The sequence below is a fragment of the Zonotrichia leucophrys genome, chromosome 8 (genome assembly GCF_028769735.1).
Source record: "Zonotrichia leucophrys gambelii isolate GWCS_2022_RI chromosome 8, RI_Zleu_2.0, whole genome shotgun sequence".
NCBI classification, from domain to species: Eukaryota; Metazoa; Chordata; class Aves; order Passeriformes; family Passerellidae; genus Zonotrichia; species Zonotrichia leucophrys.
The window spans coordinates 20,250,032-20,262,649 of record NC_088178.1 but is presented as its reverse complement, the minus strand read 5'-3'; the positions used below and the strand labels follow the sequence as shown (position 1 = coordinate 20,262,649).

The window sequence follows — 12,618 nt, the reverse complement described above, 5'->3', positions numbered from 1 at the left end:
ACAACAAAGGCAGCTCCCTTCCCCAGCTAGAGAGATATATGTAAATAGAGAGCCCAGGAGGAGCAGAACCTCAGAGCTGAGCTGATAGAGAATGACCTACTGTAATTGAACAGGCTACATGAACACATGCAAATGCAACCCATGGCTCCTCCAGAGGATGAACAATCATCACATGCTGCAGTTACAGCTGGAGCAGGACTGCTCTGACAGGCAGGAGGAGGTGTCTGCTCCCACAGGAGCACAGTGTGAGGGTGGTCCTGATCCAGCAGTCAGGACTGAGAGGCCCTAAGAAAGCTCCACTCTGATTTCAGCCTGGCGCATCCATACCCTGCTCTCACCACCAAGGTCATGCTCTTCAGCCAAAATTCACAGGAGGGAGGGCAGCTCCCACAGATCAAGCAGGCAATTTCTACAGAGAGACAGGACCAGAGAAGTTCCCAAGGCTGCCAATCCAAGTTGTGATGAGAGAGCAGTCAGACCGGCTTTAGGGACAAAGCTGCTCTCTTCTGTCCCACTGTTCATATGCCTCCAGAGCCCACAGCAGCTGTGTCCTGGGGCTGGTGTTAACTCCCTTCTGCAGACCCAGCCCTTCTGCTCTCTTACAAAGGAGCCTTCTGCTGTGCCAGGTAGAGACCTTCCTCCTCCCCATGGCACCAAGGACTGTCTGTCAGAGCTCCCTGTACCTGGAGGTTACAAGGAAGGCCCTGAAGGTCTGTACCTGGAGGTTACAAGGAAGGCCCTGAAGGTGCCAGCACCTCTAGTGCTCCTGCCATAACTGCCATGTCCCAGACTGGATCTCACCTTTTGAAGAGAAGGATGGCAATGACAATGATGATGATCAATATCACAGCCAGGACGGGTCCCATCACCCACAGCATCTCTGGCTCATCCTGCTGCTTCGCTGATGCCACTTCCATCACGATCTCATCCGAGTAGGGGCTGGCTGCATATCTCTTCTGAACACCACAGGCAGGAGAGGGAGAGAAAAGCAAGCATCCGTTAATGCTAAAGCAGCAGCTACATCCCTGAAATGCTGAGGTTTCCCCTTGCTGCTGGCTAGCAGAGAATGGTCACACTGTGGCAACAGTTTCTGCCTGCCCTGACACATTCTGGGTGCCAGCAATTCTGCTGCTGTGAAACATTCCAGTGCCAGCAACTTAAAGGCTGACAAACCCGACCTGGAGGTGCAAAATTCAAGAAGCCCAGCTAAGAGCCCCTTGCCAGCCCTGGACTTTCTTGGAGCCAAATCGCAAGCTTCTGAATCCCAAAGAATTGCACAATGAGGCTGGCTGATGATTCCTAAGTGGTTTACAATACCTGCTGTGCTGATATCAACACATCTCTTCAGGATAGAGTTATATTAGGAAAACCCCTGCTGGGTGAGGCGGGTTTTCTTAAAGGAATGAAATGACAGGAACATTTTCTACCTGATGTCTTTGATAAACAGACCTTAGAAAAAGGCTCATTCGCACAGTTTCCTTTCCCTTCTGCAATGTGGCAGCCCAGTGATTTATAACCTGAAGGGACAGCTTTCCAGCCCCACCAGCTAGACAGAATCAGCAGAGACCCAAACCCTTCCTGTAGAAAAATGACACCACACCTGCTGTTCTGCTGCTGTTTCTAAGGCCTACAGAGCTGTGTTGCATCCTCACAGCGCAGAGCTGCTGGGTCAGAAGGGTTAAATGCTGCAAAAACAAATCCTTTCCACCTATTAGAGAGAGCCAGAGCTATATCAGTTCCGTGCCTGTGGCTTTTGAGCAGCACCTGCTGCCAGGCATTAAGGAGTTAGAAAGCTCTGCTCCTGCCATAGAGAGTTTTGGTCACAGAAGAGGTGCCCGTGGATCTATAAATCTCCTGCTTTAAGGCTGGAGTTTAAACGTGCACTTCATGTCTTCACATATGTGAGGAGAAAAAAAGGAAGAATCAAGCCTGCTGCTGTCACACAAATGCACATCTTGATCTACTCTCACAGGTGCCCTTGATCCCAGCCAGGCTGGTTTCAAACATGTGTGGAGTACAGAAGATGCTCTTATCTGGGACATCCTTCTGGCAGCACGCACTAGTTCAGCATCCCAGCTGCTCTCCTCAGACTTATCAGCAGAGGTGCCACTCTCTGGAAAGAAGTGTGGGGGGTGGTTGCCACTTTGTGAAACCTTTCAGCCCCACAAGAGCCTGTTTCAAAAGCTGAAATAGCTGCCAGCTCCTGGTTCAATGCTGTTCTTAGAGGATGCCTGCACAGGACCACTGCAACCCATCAGACTGTCCCTACACCCCTGAGTCCAGCTCAAACAACAGGGCAGGGAGCCAGCTACAGCTCTGAGCATGGCACAGACAGGAGAGCCTGGGACTCTCCTTTCCTGGGCAAGGGGCTGCTCTGTGTGGGAGCAAAAAGGCTTTGCCTGGGACTGCCCAGGAAGGTCCAGGTGCATTGGTGGGGGAGGGAAGGAGCACACACAAGTGTGCAGCAAGGTCTGACCATCTCCAAAGCTTTGTGTAAGAAGCAGATTCATACTTTTTTCAGACACACTCTGGAGGCATTGCCTTCCAAGGGAAGTCAGATGCAGGAGAGATCAGAAGGACTGTTATCTCAGTGGCATTTCCAAAGGCAGACTCAGAGGTGCAGGTGCCCCTGCTCCCAGAGACAGTGTTTCAATCACATTCCCTCTGCTTTTGAAGAAGGGCAATGTTATGCTCTCCTGCTGACACTTAAGAGAGGAAGCAATTTCAGAGGAGCTGGGTGGGGGAGACAGGGCACAGCCTTGGACAGTGCCTCATGCTCCAAATGAAAGGGAATGTGATGCAGCAGGGGATGCAGAAAGGTGGACTGTAGGAGCAGGGAATATAGGAGGTTTGTAGGAGCTCTGCTGCTGGCTGCTGGCTTAATAGAGGGCTGTGGCAGGTCTATGCTAGTGAGGAGATGATGATTATAGTTGGGATCAACTAGTTAAGGTCACCTCTTCTTGCAAGGGATTGTCAGGATTGTCATCTCAAGGCCTCTGCCTTACCTTGTTGTTAATCTGTGACTCTTCTTCCCTCACCAGTGTGCCCATCTTGCCACTAAAACACGTGAGCTGGATGAGTAATGAAGAACCTGACCAGCCCTAATTAGCCATTACAAGCAACTGAGGCTGAGGAAGGAAGCCACAGCTTGGAATCCAACCAAAGGATTTGGCACTTCTCTGTAATTTCCATTATTTACACACTGGCTGCTGCTACTGCTGCCACCACCACTCCTGCCCTGTGTTTACAGCTGGACACTGATGTCCAGCTCTTGCAGAACTGCTCCTTGCTGATGCTCCTGCATCAGCCCCTCCCTTGCCCAGGCCCTGTGTGCTGCTGCTTTCCAGCAGGGAGACGTGCAGGAGCAGGAATCCCCGCACAGCAGGGAACTCTGCACCTTTGCCCTGCTGATAATCCACTGTGATGGGAAACAGGTTTGCTTCTCCAGGTGTCGTCTCAAAGTGAAATTCTGGGCAGAGAGGCGCCTGCGAGGGCAGGTTTGCAGGGAGAACACCCTGTTCACTGCAGTCACTGTGCAGGGTAGGATTTTGTGGACTGTTTTCTGCAGACACTTGAACCAAAGCAGAATGAGAACCCATCCCAACCATGTGCCAAGCCTGTGAGCACAGCCTGCAAGCCAGAACTGAGCTTGTGCAGAGCGTGTGTGTTGACACTGTCCCTCCACACTCATCTGTTATGCGGAGCACACGGTGCCATTTCCCTCCAAAAACACCATTTATCAAGTCAATTCCCACGGCTGCCTCCGCTCCTTCAGGCCAGCCATGCAGCCTCCCTCCTTCCTTCACAGAAAATGCTGTCATCCTGCCTTGCAGCAATTGCTCACCCTGCCTGCACCAAGCCCGGCCCAGCTCTGCCAGGACAGGCTGTGTTGTGTCCCCAGAAGGTCCTTACCGTGTCCCCATCCTCCCTGCCTGCATTGAGCCCAGCTCAGCTCTGCCAGGACAGGCTGTGTTGTGTCCCCAGAAGGTCCTTACCGTGTCCCCATCCTCCAGCGAGGCCAGCACGAAGCAGCGATAGCTCAGGTCCTGGGACAGAGGCTTGTTGTAGAAACCTTTGTAGTTCTTCTCATCCCCCAGGGTGAAGGTCTCAGGCAGCACATCCACTTGAGCAGCAATGTAGGGCTTCAGTCTGTCTGCCTGGCGCCGCTGCCGCCTGCTCTGGCTCCCCTGGCTGATGGCCTCCAGCAGCTGGGGACAGACAAAGCGCCATCACTGCTGCGGACAGCATGGCACCACCTCACACTGCCACCTCCCTGGTGAGGCACTCGGCAGGGTGAAGGGAAGGAGGAGAAGGTAACTGGGTTTGGTTTGTATCTGGTGGTACTAAGGAGCCAGAGGCAAGGATTATCCATTTAGGCACTGCTGGGCCATCTGTCACAGAACCTCACTGCAAGAACCTCCACTAGGATCTCAGCTTTGGAAGTGTCCTGAGTCCTGGGAAGCTGATAGGGCTGAGACAGCTTGGCTGTGACTGTCCCCCTGAGTCATGTATCCCAATGGGGTGTGGTAGAACCAAGCCATGTTCTGTGGCCTAATTATTGGTCTGGACAGCAACTCACACTCTCTACAGACACTGGATGTGAATTGCAGCTGATGGTAATGTTCAGGGAAAAAGTGACATTTGCTGTGTCTTTTCCTTCTGCTAGTGCCCCTGTATCTCACCTGCTGCTGTGCTGCAGGCAGAGCTTTGTTTAAACCACACAGAATGGTAACAGATTCCATTCAATGTTCAGAGTAAAAATGGCAAATTTCATAGCCACAAGTTAATGAAAAAGGATACAACGCACAAAAATCCAATTGCACTGCTAAGAATGACTCTCAAATTGTTAAAGATCTTTTTTTCCAATTCATAAAAATGAACATTGAGTTTGGAAGAGAAATTCTAATTCAAAGGGAAGAAGGAGGGATGAAATACATTTCTCACAGAAATTTATCAAGGCAACATTGTCAGAGCAGATGGGGAACACCAGAGGGTTAGGGATGGTGATGTGCACACAAAGTCACACTGTTGAGCTGGACTTACTCCCCCTGAGGAGGAGAAGCTGGGTAAGAAGCTCCTTACTCTTTCCCCTTGATAGTCCATCCTTGTCCTCTTTCAGAACTCACATAGAAGCAATTTAGGAAAACTGTACCTTGTCATTACAGTATCACCAGAAAAAAAAAAAAAAAGAAATAAAAAAGAGGCTGGAGAAATCTTAGTTTCACAAATGTCACTGTAATCCCAAGGGGAAAAAGCAGAAAGATAGTTTTTGGAGTGTGGAATTTGCTTCCTACACCCATCTCTTGAATCTGGCTGAGATTACAGCTGAGCTCTTTGGAGCAGAATGTGCAGCTCTATGTGCATGTACACAAAACCACAGAGCTCTAATTGTGGTTAAGGTTGCTGGAGGCTTCTGTCACTTATACATGTAATGCACAGCAAAAGACTGCATCAGAAAACTGCTAGGCCTGCAAAGTTCAGATCCTGAAAAATTAGAAAATTAATACTGCCTGTGCAAAATTAATTCAGCTGTCTTATGTACATGCATTGTGCTGCACCCCTGACTGCAGAGTCACAGACTATCTTTTCTGTAGGTCCTGCTTTGTTCAATACACAGGACAGACAGTGCTTAATCAAAGAGCAGATATTCCACATTTTGTTTTCTTCTTTGCATTATGCAGCCTGAGGCCTTGTTTATTGCTTACTATTCAAATCCAGCTCTGAAGACAAAATTAATAATTTCCTCATGGGCTTTTCTATGGTGCTGATCACTATACTATTACAAGCTCTTCACAAACATTAATGATCTTATCTTCCAAACACCCATATGAGTCAAGATAAAAGTGATTATCCCAATTTTACAGATGAAGAACAGAAATACTGAAACATTAATGTAAAAAAAATCCACTAAATTTGAATGTCAAATTGAAAAGACATCAGCTTGTTTTGTTTTTTGAGAAAACTTAGTATTTTCTTTATAGCACTGACTATATCCAGCTCCTATTGACTTTCTCTGCAGCTGAGGATGCTTAGGCTTTGCAAATGAGAGCTCCAGCATCTCAAACTGAGCACTCAAAAACATCACATATGCAAGACACTGGCTGCTAATGAAAATTTTGGCTTAAATAATTCGCCTGAGGCTGGGTAAGACAGAGACAGAAACTATTTCTTGCCATAGCTTTCAACCACCTAAAGCTGAAAACCAAGGCAACCTTCCTCATGCTGGTCCTCTTTTCCTTGTGGCATCTGTGATGCTGGAAAACTTCTGCAATGAAAATATGCAGGGTGATGGTTCTCCATCACACAGCTGTGCTTCACTTGCAGAACAGAACCACAAATACAACTGTGGAGCTGGAACCTCACAAGAATGACTGTGTGGTCATGTAAATAAAGCCAAGGGCTGACTTGCAGCTTCTGGGTGTTTGTCATTTCTGAGTGCTTCAAGCTTGCATCTCATTGTTATCTCAATGGATCTTTCTGTGTGTGACTTCTTGGAATTTTTCCTTTACACTTTGGGGGTGGTGGTGTGTGTGGGGAAGAAAGAGCCCACAAAGCCCTTGTGTGGGAGTCCCCTGACACCTGCACATGCTCCATGCCTTGGGTGTCAGAGCACTCCTGGCACAGCACAAGCTGCATCTTGGGGTAATGGCTGGTGAAAGCCCAAAGCCTTTAACAAGCAGGTGTGAAGGGAGCTTTGTGGGTTTTGTTAGATACAAGAATGAACTCTTTATCTACACTGCAGGCTTAGGTCCTGTCCAGAGAGGGAAAAGCCTCCTGAGAAAAAAAGCTTAATAAACTGAAACCAATAGTTTTCTCTTCTAGCTTGTTTTAAATATCAGCATGGTCATTTCATCCAAAAAAGGCTGCAAGGACTGTACAACCTGTAACAGGATCTGACCAGAGCTCTGAGACACTCAAGTGCAGTCTCCTAAGGGGGCACATTCTGGGAGGTGGCTCCTCCTTAGCTTGACTCCAGCCTCCTTCCTACGTAGTGTCAGGAAAAAAGGCTGAGGGGGCACCCATCCCACAGCCCCTATACCTGATGTGCAGCCTGCACCTGTGTTATGGCATCCTTGCTGCTGCCAGGAGGCCTGGGCAAAGTGTGCTGGGCTCTTTGGGAACCACTTCCAGCACAGCGACTGCTGCAGGCTCCTACCTGGTCCAGCTCCATCTCATCAGGCGTCCGCCACCGAGCAGTCAGGGTGCTGGTGCTCTGGTCTGCTGGCACAACCACGATGTAGTACCACCTGGGAAGGAAGGAAGGAAGTGTAAACACTGGACCCTGAACCATCTCAGGCTCCCTGACCACTGGCAGATCTCCCAGTGGTGTCCCTGACCATCTGGCAGGTCACCAAATAATGTGTGCCATATGACTCAAGGATGACCTACTCCCTTCCCTGGCCTTTGAACAGCAGAAGAGCTCAGTAAGGAAAAGGCTGGTTTCCAGCTGCACCAGAGAAGAGAATACTGCCATTACCACTCATTAGGATAATGAAGATCTACAGACTGGGTTCCAGAGGGTGGTGTAGGAGCTGTGAGAAGGACATTTATATAATCGGATTGTAGCAAGAACCCTGGGGAAATTGTGCTTCAGCTCAAGGATACCACAGTAACGAATAAGACTTCCACAAACTCGCTTTTTTAATCTCCTTGAGGCTTTAGGCATTATTTATTTAAAGGATATTATACAGTGTCAGAGAAAGTCCCTCCTGATCCTCAACTGTATTTTTGCCGGTAGCATCTGGAATATACCCACCAGGGTGAGGGCAAACTGTCAGAGAATTGTCTTAATTTTATTACACATCAATATTTGTTCAGAAAAAGCCAAGACCATGATCCATAATGTGGGTAAATGCCTGCCTCTGTACCACAGCCTGCTTGGAAATTCACTCCCAGGTTACAAAATCCACATGTTGGCAGAGGTCTGCCCTGCCTTTCTCTCCCCACCCCTAGCCCCCCACCCTGCCTTCTCCTCCCAGGAATGGCACCTACCGAACTGGCACAGTGGTCTGCACTTTGGGAAGAGTTAGTGTGAATTTTCCTTCCTGTATGTACTTGTTTGTGGCGATGGGTTTGCTTTGCAGGACATCAGGAGCAGTGCGGATTGAGACGAGGTGCTGGAGCCCCCCTGCACTGCTCCCACGGTTCATTAGCACAAAGGAATAGTCTGTGTCTGGCTGGAGGTCACTTATGAGCTTCTTCATCGAGTGGCCATCCACCTCCACACTCTGGCTATTGTAGAGAATCTGAAACAGGAAAAGGACATGTTCATGCAGCTGACAGCTGCTGCTGCAAACTCACACTGAAAATAGCAGCGCTAGAGATGACAGTCTGGCTCTGGGCCCTCCCTCAGGTGGTTTGGCTACTGTACGCTTTGTAAACAGCCATAAATCTTTAGCTAAAGAAGAGCAACCCCCAGCAGAGGGTGGGTGAGCTGTGGTCCCTGTGCCTCGCAGTGATGGTGCACAGAGGGGTCATCTCAGCCTGGGTGGCCAGGCCAGCAGTGAGGCCGGTGGTGCCACATGCACTGCTTTTAGCACCTACCTGGGGGAGGAATCCAGATGGCTGTGCCTTGCCCCCATGTGGAAATGAATGGATCTTTGTTTCCTGTCTCATGAGGCTTGTGGTGTAAAATCCTGTCTGCTTTAAATTGGTGTCACTCCCATGTCTGCCAGCTGATGCCTGGTTGAATGCTTCAGGCAGATCATCCCCCTCCCAGCAAGGTGACCGGGGGGTTACACGCCTCACCAATGATCTGACAAATCCGGCACAGGGCTCACAAATTGGTACCCAGGATGGCGGCTCTGCAGGTGTGACACCCTGTCGCCATGGCAACAGATGCTGGCGCCACAGCCGTGGGCAGGAGGTCGGAGCTGCTCTTCCCCGCCGTGCCTGCAGTGAGGGCTGTGGGCAGGGCAGGGCAGAGCTGCTGCTGGCTGGGGGCAGCCCCCACACACAGCCTCCCCCTGTGGACCCCTCAGCTAGCAACATTCCTCAATGCCCCGTTGCAGATATGCAGGACCCCCACCTCCCCCCGGGCACAGCAGCCATGGGCACTGCTGGATTAGCTGCACCCAGCAGCCCATCTGCACTGGGAACCTTAATCCTGATCCTGCTGGAACAACTCCTTACCCCAAAACCCTGGGTGCTGCCTCTGCAAAGCAAGAACTCCCACAGTTCCCAGAGACAGAGACCAATGGGGTGTACACAGCTAGAGAAGCCACAGGTTGTGTCCCAGGTGTGAAAAACCAGCACGTTTCTTTGCACCAGGTGACTGCCCAGCATGGCAGGGGAGTGCTGGATTTCTGACAGTGGTGCAGAGACAGCATGCCAAAGCCTGGCAATGGTAGAGCTGGAGCATGTTAAACCATGCCAGTTACTAGGTGTTACAGGCAGAGACCCCATGGTAAAATGTGCTTGTTTCAACAGTGGCCTTGAAAGAGAGAGAAGACAGCTCTGTGGAAGATTAATTACTTGAAATAATTTTTCACCAGCTGAGCCCGCCATTCAGGCTGATGCCAGCAGCAAGGGGGGGACCAAACCTTCCTTCAAGTCCCCTTTTCAGCAGGTGGCTGAACTCTACAGAAAGCTGCCAGCATTCTAGGACAAGGGCAGCTGATTAGCACTGCTCTAATGTTCAGTGTTGGAGCTGGAAGGAAAAGAGAGGTCCTGGAAAGAGATCTGAAGGACAGCGGAGCACAAGGACCTGGCTAGGCCTAGAATTTGCAGCTCAGCTTTTGTGTTATCCAAACAGCAACACCCACAGCATGCTTCAATCCTCTCCATGTCACTTTGCATGGAGATCAGGATAGGAAAAGAGCTCCAGCTTTTTTGCTCTTGAGAAAAGACTCCTAACAGGAAACAGCAGCAGAGAGAAGGCAGCTATGGAGAAGAGATGCAGTCAATCTCATTTGTTGACGTGCTTCAGTTTTCAGGAATGGACTGTGAAAGTAAGCACCAAGTAACTAAAGTAACAGGTGTGCAGGGACAAAGGCCCTGCTGCTGCTCCACATATGAGAAAGGCTGTCAAAGGTGGCATAGTAGAACAGCCAGAGAATTGTTTTCTGTTGTGACTCCTCTTGATAGTATTTTCTCCCAGGTTTTAATTCCTTTCTCCAAAGACGTGCATCAGCTGAGTGCTAAAATGAGTGAAAAATCAAAATGAAGAAATGCTTCTTGCAGCACTGGAATCAGATATGTAGTTGCTCTGACACAGAAGTCTGTACACCAAAGACAGGACTACTCGACCTCAAATCATCTTAGCAGCTTTGCTGTCTGGACCAGCACCACCCCTTCCAGTGACACTGCAACAGTACAGGTCTGGATACACCAGGTGCCTGTAAGCCAGGGCATGTTCTGGGAAGCAGCAAGACCTCTCTTTCATGTGCTCCCACACAGATTTGAACAAAATCAAACTTCCAACATTAAAAGTTATGCTGAAAGGATGATAAGCCCACAGAGTTCTGCTGCCTCTTGGATAAGATTTCTCATTACGAATTCTTCCCTAATAAAGGCATCACCAACTGCTTCTCAGTGTGCTCTAGGGAAGACACCCACCAACTGCCTGCACATGAGCATGTGCTGGGGACAGAGCCATTTTCCTAGAGCAAGAGGAGGCAGAAGAGATGGTAAGCATTTCAGTTCTGAGTTTCCCTGCCTGCTCTGCACTGTAACTGGCAAAGACACAGCCTCTGAATCTAAGTGCTAACACCAGATGATGATTTTTATTGCCATGCACAGGAGTTTGCATCCAAAGACAGTGAAATTGGCATTTGCAATGCTTTCCTGAAGCATTCTCTGCCATCCCTCCTTTTCACAGCTGCTGCAGCAGTTTCACGTCCCTTTACTTGCCACAACACATTGTCTTCTCAGATGTTATGCACCATTAGTTAAGGCCTCTACGTAAACCTTACACCATTGTAAGGGCTCAGAGACAGTCATCCATGTGCAGCTGGAAGATGCCTGGCAGGTCAGGCAGGAATGCTATTTAGAGGTTGCATCATGGCCCACTGGTAACTACCAGAGTCAGCAGCAAATCTGGCCCAAGGGCTCTGAACTGCCAAACAGTGCTGACTAGCCCACAGATTGCTGTAAAATGTCATCTCTGCTGCTCCTACCTAGAGGAGAAGATTTGCAAAGCTAGGTGGGTCCAAATGTCACTGCTGAAGTTCTCATATTTGATTTCAAGGCAGTACAGAATGTATTGAACTAAAAGATGAAAAGACACATAGTGTGCAACACTGGGAAAGATAACAACTCGATGGAAAAGTAGACAAGGCTGGAGTATTTGCAGGCAGGAGTAATTACTACATTCTATGGGACACACTGTGAGAAAGCACAGCCCAGCATCCTCAGGGGTTATTTCCAAACCTAGATCATTATAATTTTCAAAAGGCACTGTTCCTTCTGCCCATTTCTAAAATACCTTGTAATGCTGCCTTTAACCAATATATCCTCTGTCCCACACTTAAGTTGAAGAATGTATCTCAGGAAAATGCCCTTTCCCCAAGGAGAAGGTTGTATCTATCTTGCACTTTCCAAGAAAGCTCCAGAACAGCCTTCTGCAGGTGGAATAAAAAAAAGGAATAGTGACTCTGCTCCACCACAACTGCTGGGCAACATTTTACAAGGAATTTATCTCTTGGACCAGAAGAAGCTGTGAAAATTCCCCAAAGAGATCTCAAAACTTCATTATTGATTTGGCAGCAATGAAAAATCTTAAGGTCTCAGTTCATTCTCTAATAAAAAAAGCATCAGTCCTGCCTGCGCCTCACTATTCATTGTCGGAACAATATCTACTTTAATTAAATCTGTTAAAGTAGAATATGACACCCTTTGGGACATAGATTTAGCATGAGACTGTTTATCAAGTGTAGATAATACTAATTGTTCCCATGGAGATTTATCTGCTGTGCTAGTTACAGTATTAGGCTCTGGCCTCAGCCTCCCATGTGCCTGAATTGGAGGAGAGAGGTGAACCTTGTTTATAAAAACACAGAATCCTGAAGGTTAAGGATTTCTTTCAACTGGCACAATCAACGAGTTAGAGCTGACCCTCAGCTCCTGGCCTTGACTCACGTGTGCCTGCAAGTCTGGGAATATTCATAAAAAGAAGGCACTATTAGAGAAATATCCTTCGAACACTCTGGTTTGCATGACTGCTCTTAGCTAACAAGTGGCTAATGCCATCTCCCATTTCACCTGAGGGTCAACCCACAGCAGGGGCAGCCCCTGAGTCACCTTGTGATAGCAATCACAGCTATGCAGCCAGGAGAGGAGACAGACAGGGCATCAGCATTACATCCCTGGCTCCAGCCACTCCCATCCCTGTGTGGTAGGAATGCTCCCAGGGTCACAGTGTCCCTCTCCAGCACTACACTGTCAGACAGCAGTGTGGGCTTTGGGCCATGAGACAAGGCAAAATGCAGCACACTGGCTCTGCAGCACAGTGCCAAGTAACAGGCTCTGTGAAGTTCCTTGCAGCCAGACATCTGAACACTGATCCTAATGCGCCCTACATCTGGGAGAGCTTTGAATACCACAAGGTCTTCACAAAAGCCTTGTCTGCTTCAGCTAAACTGTATGTTAACAAGTGCCTGCTATTGATCAAGGTAATTC

At 48.8% G+C, this 12,618-nt stretch overlaps 1 protein-coding gene across 18 annotated transcripts in view; it reads right to left on the bottom strand.

Moving 5' to 3' along the window:
- PTPRF (protein tyrosine phosphatase receptor type F) overlaps positions 1–12,618 on the bottom strand; it is a 374,388-nt gene that overhangs the window by 34,535 nt on the left and 327,235 nt on the right. For all 18 annotated transcript variants that reach the window (XM_064719971.1, XM_064719970.1, XM_064719975.1 and 15 more), the window contains 4 exons: positions 7,993–8,246; positions 7,157–7,247; positions 3,996–4,208; positions 802–956 (listed from right to left, as the gene is read on the bottom strand). In XM_064719971.1, the coding sequence (XP_064576041.1) occupies positions 802–956; positions 3,996–4,208; positions 7,157–7,247; positions 7,993–8,246 (713 nt within the window). The remainder of the gene's footprint in view (positions 1–801; positions 957–3,995; positions 4,209–7,156; positions 7,248–7,992; positions 8,247–12,618) is intronic.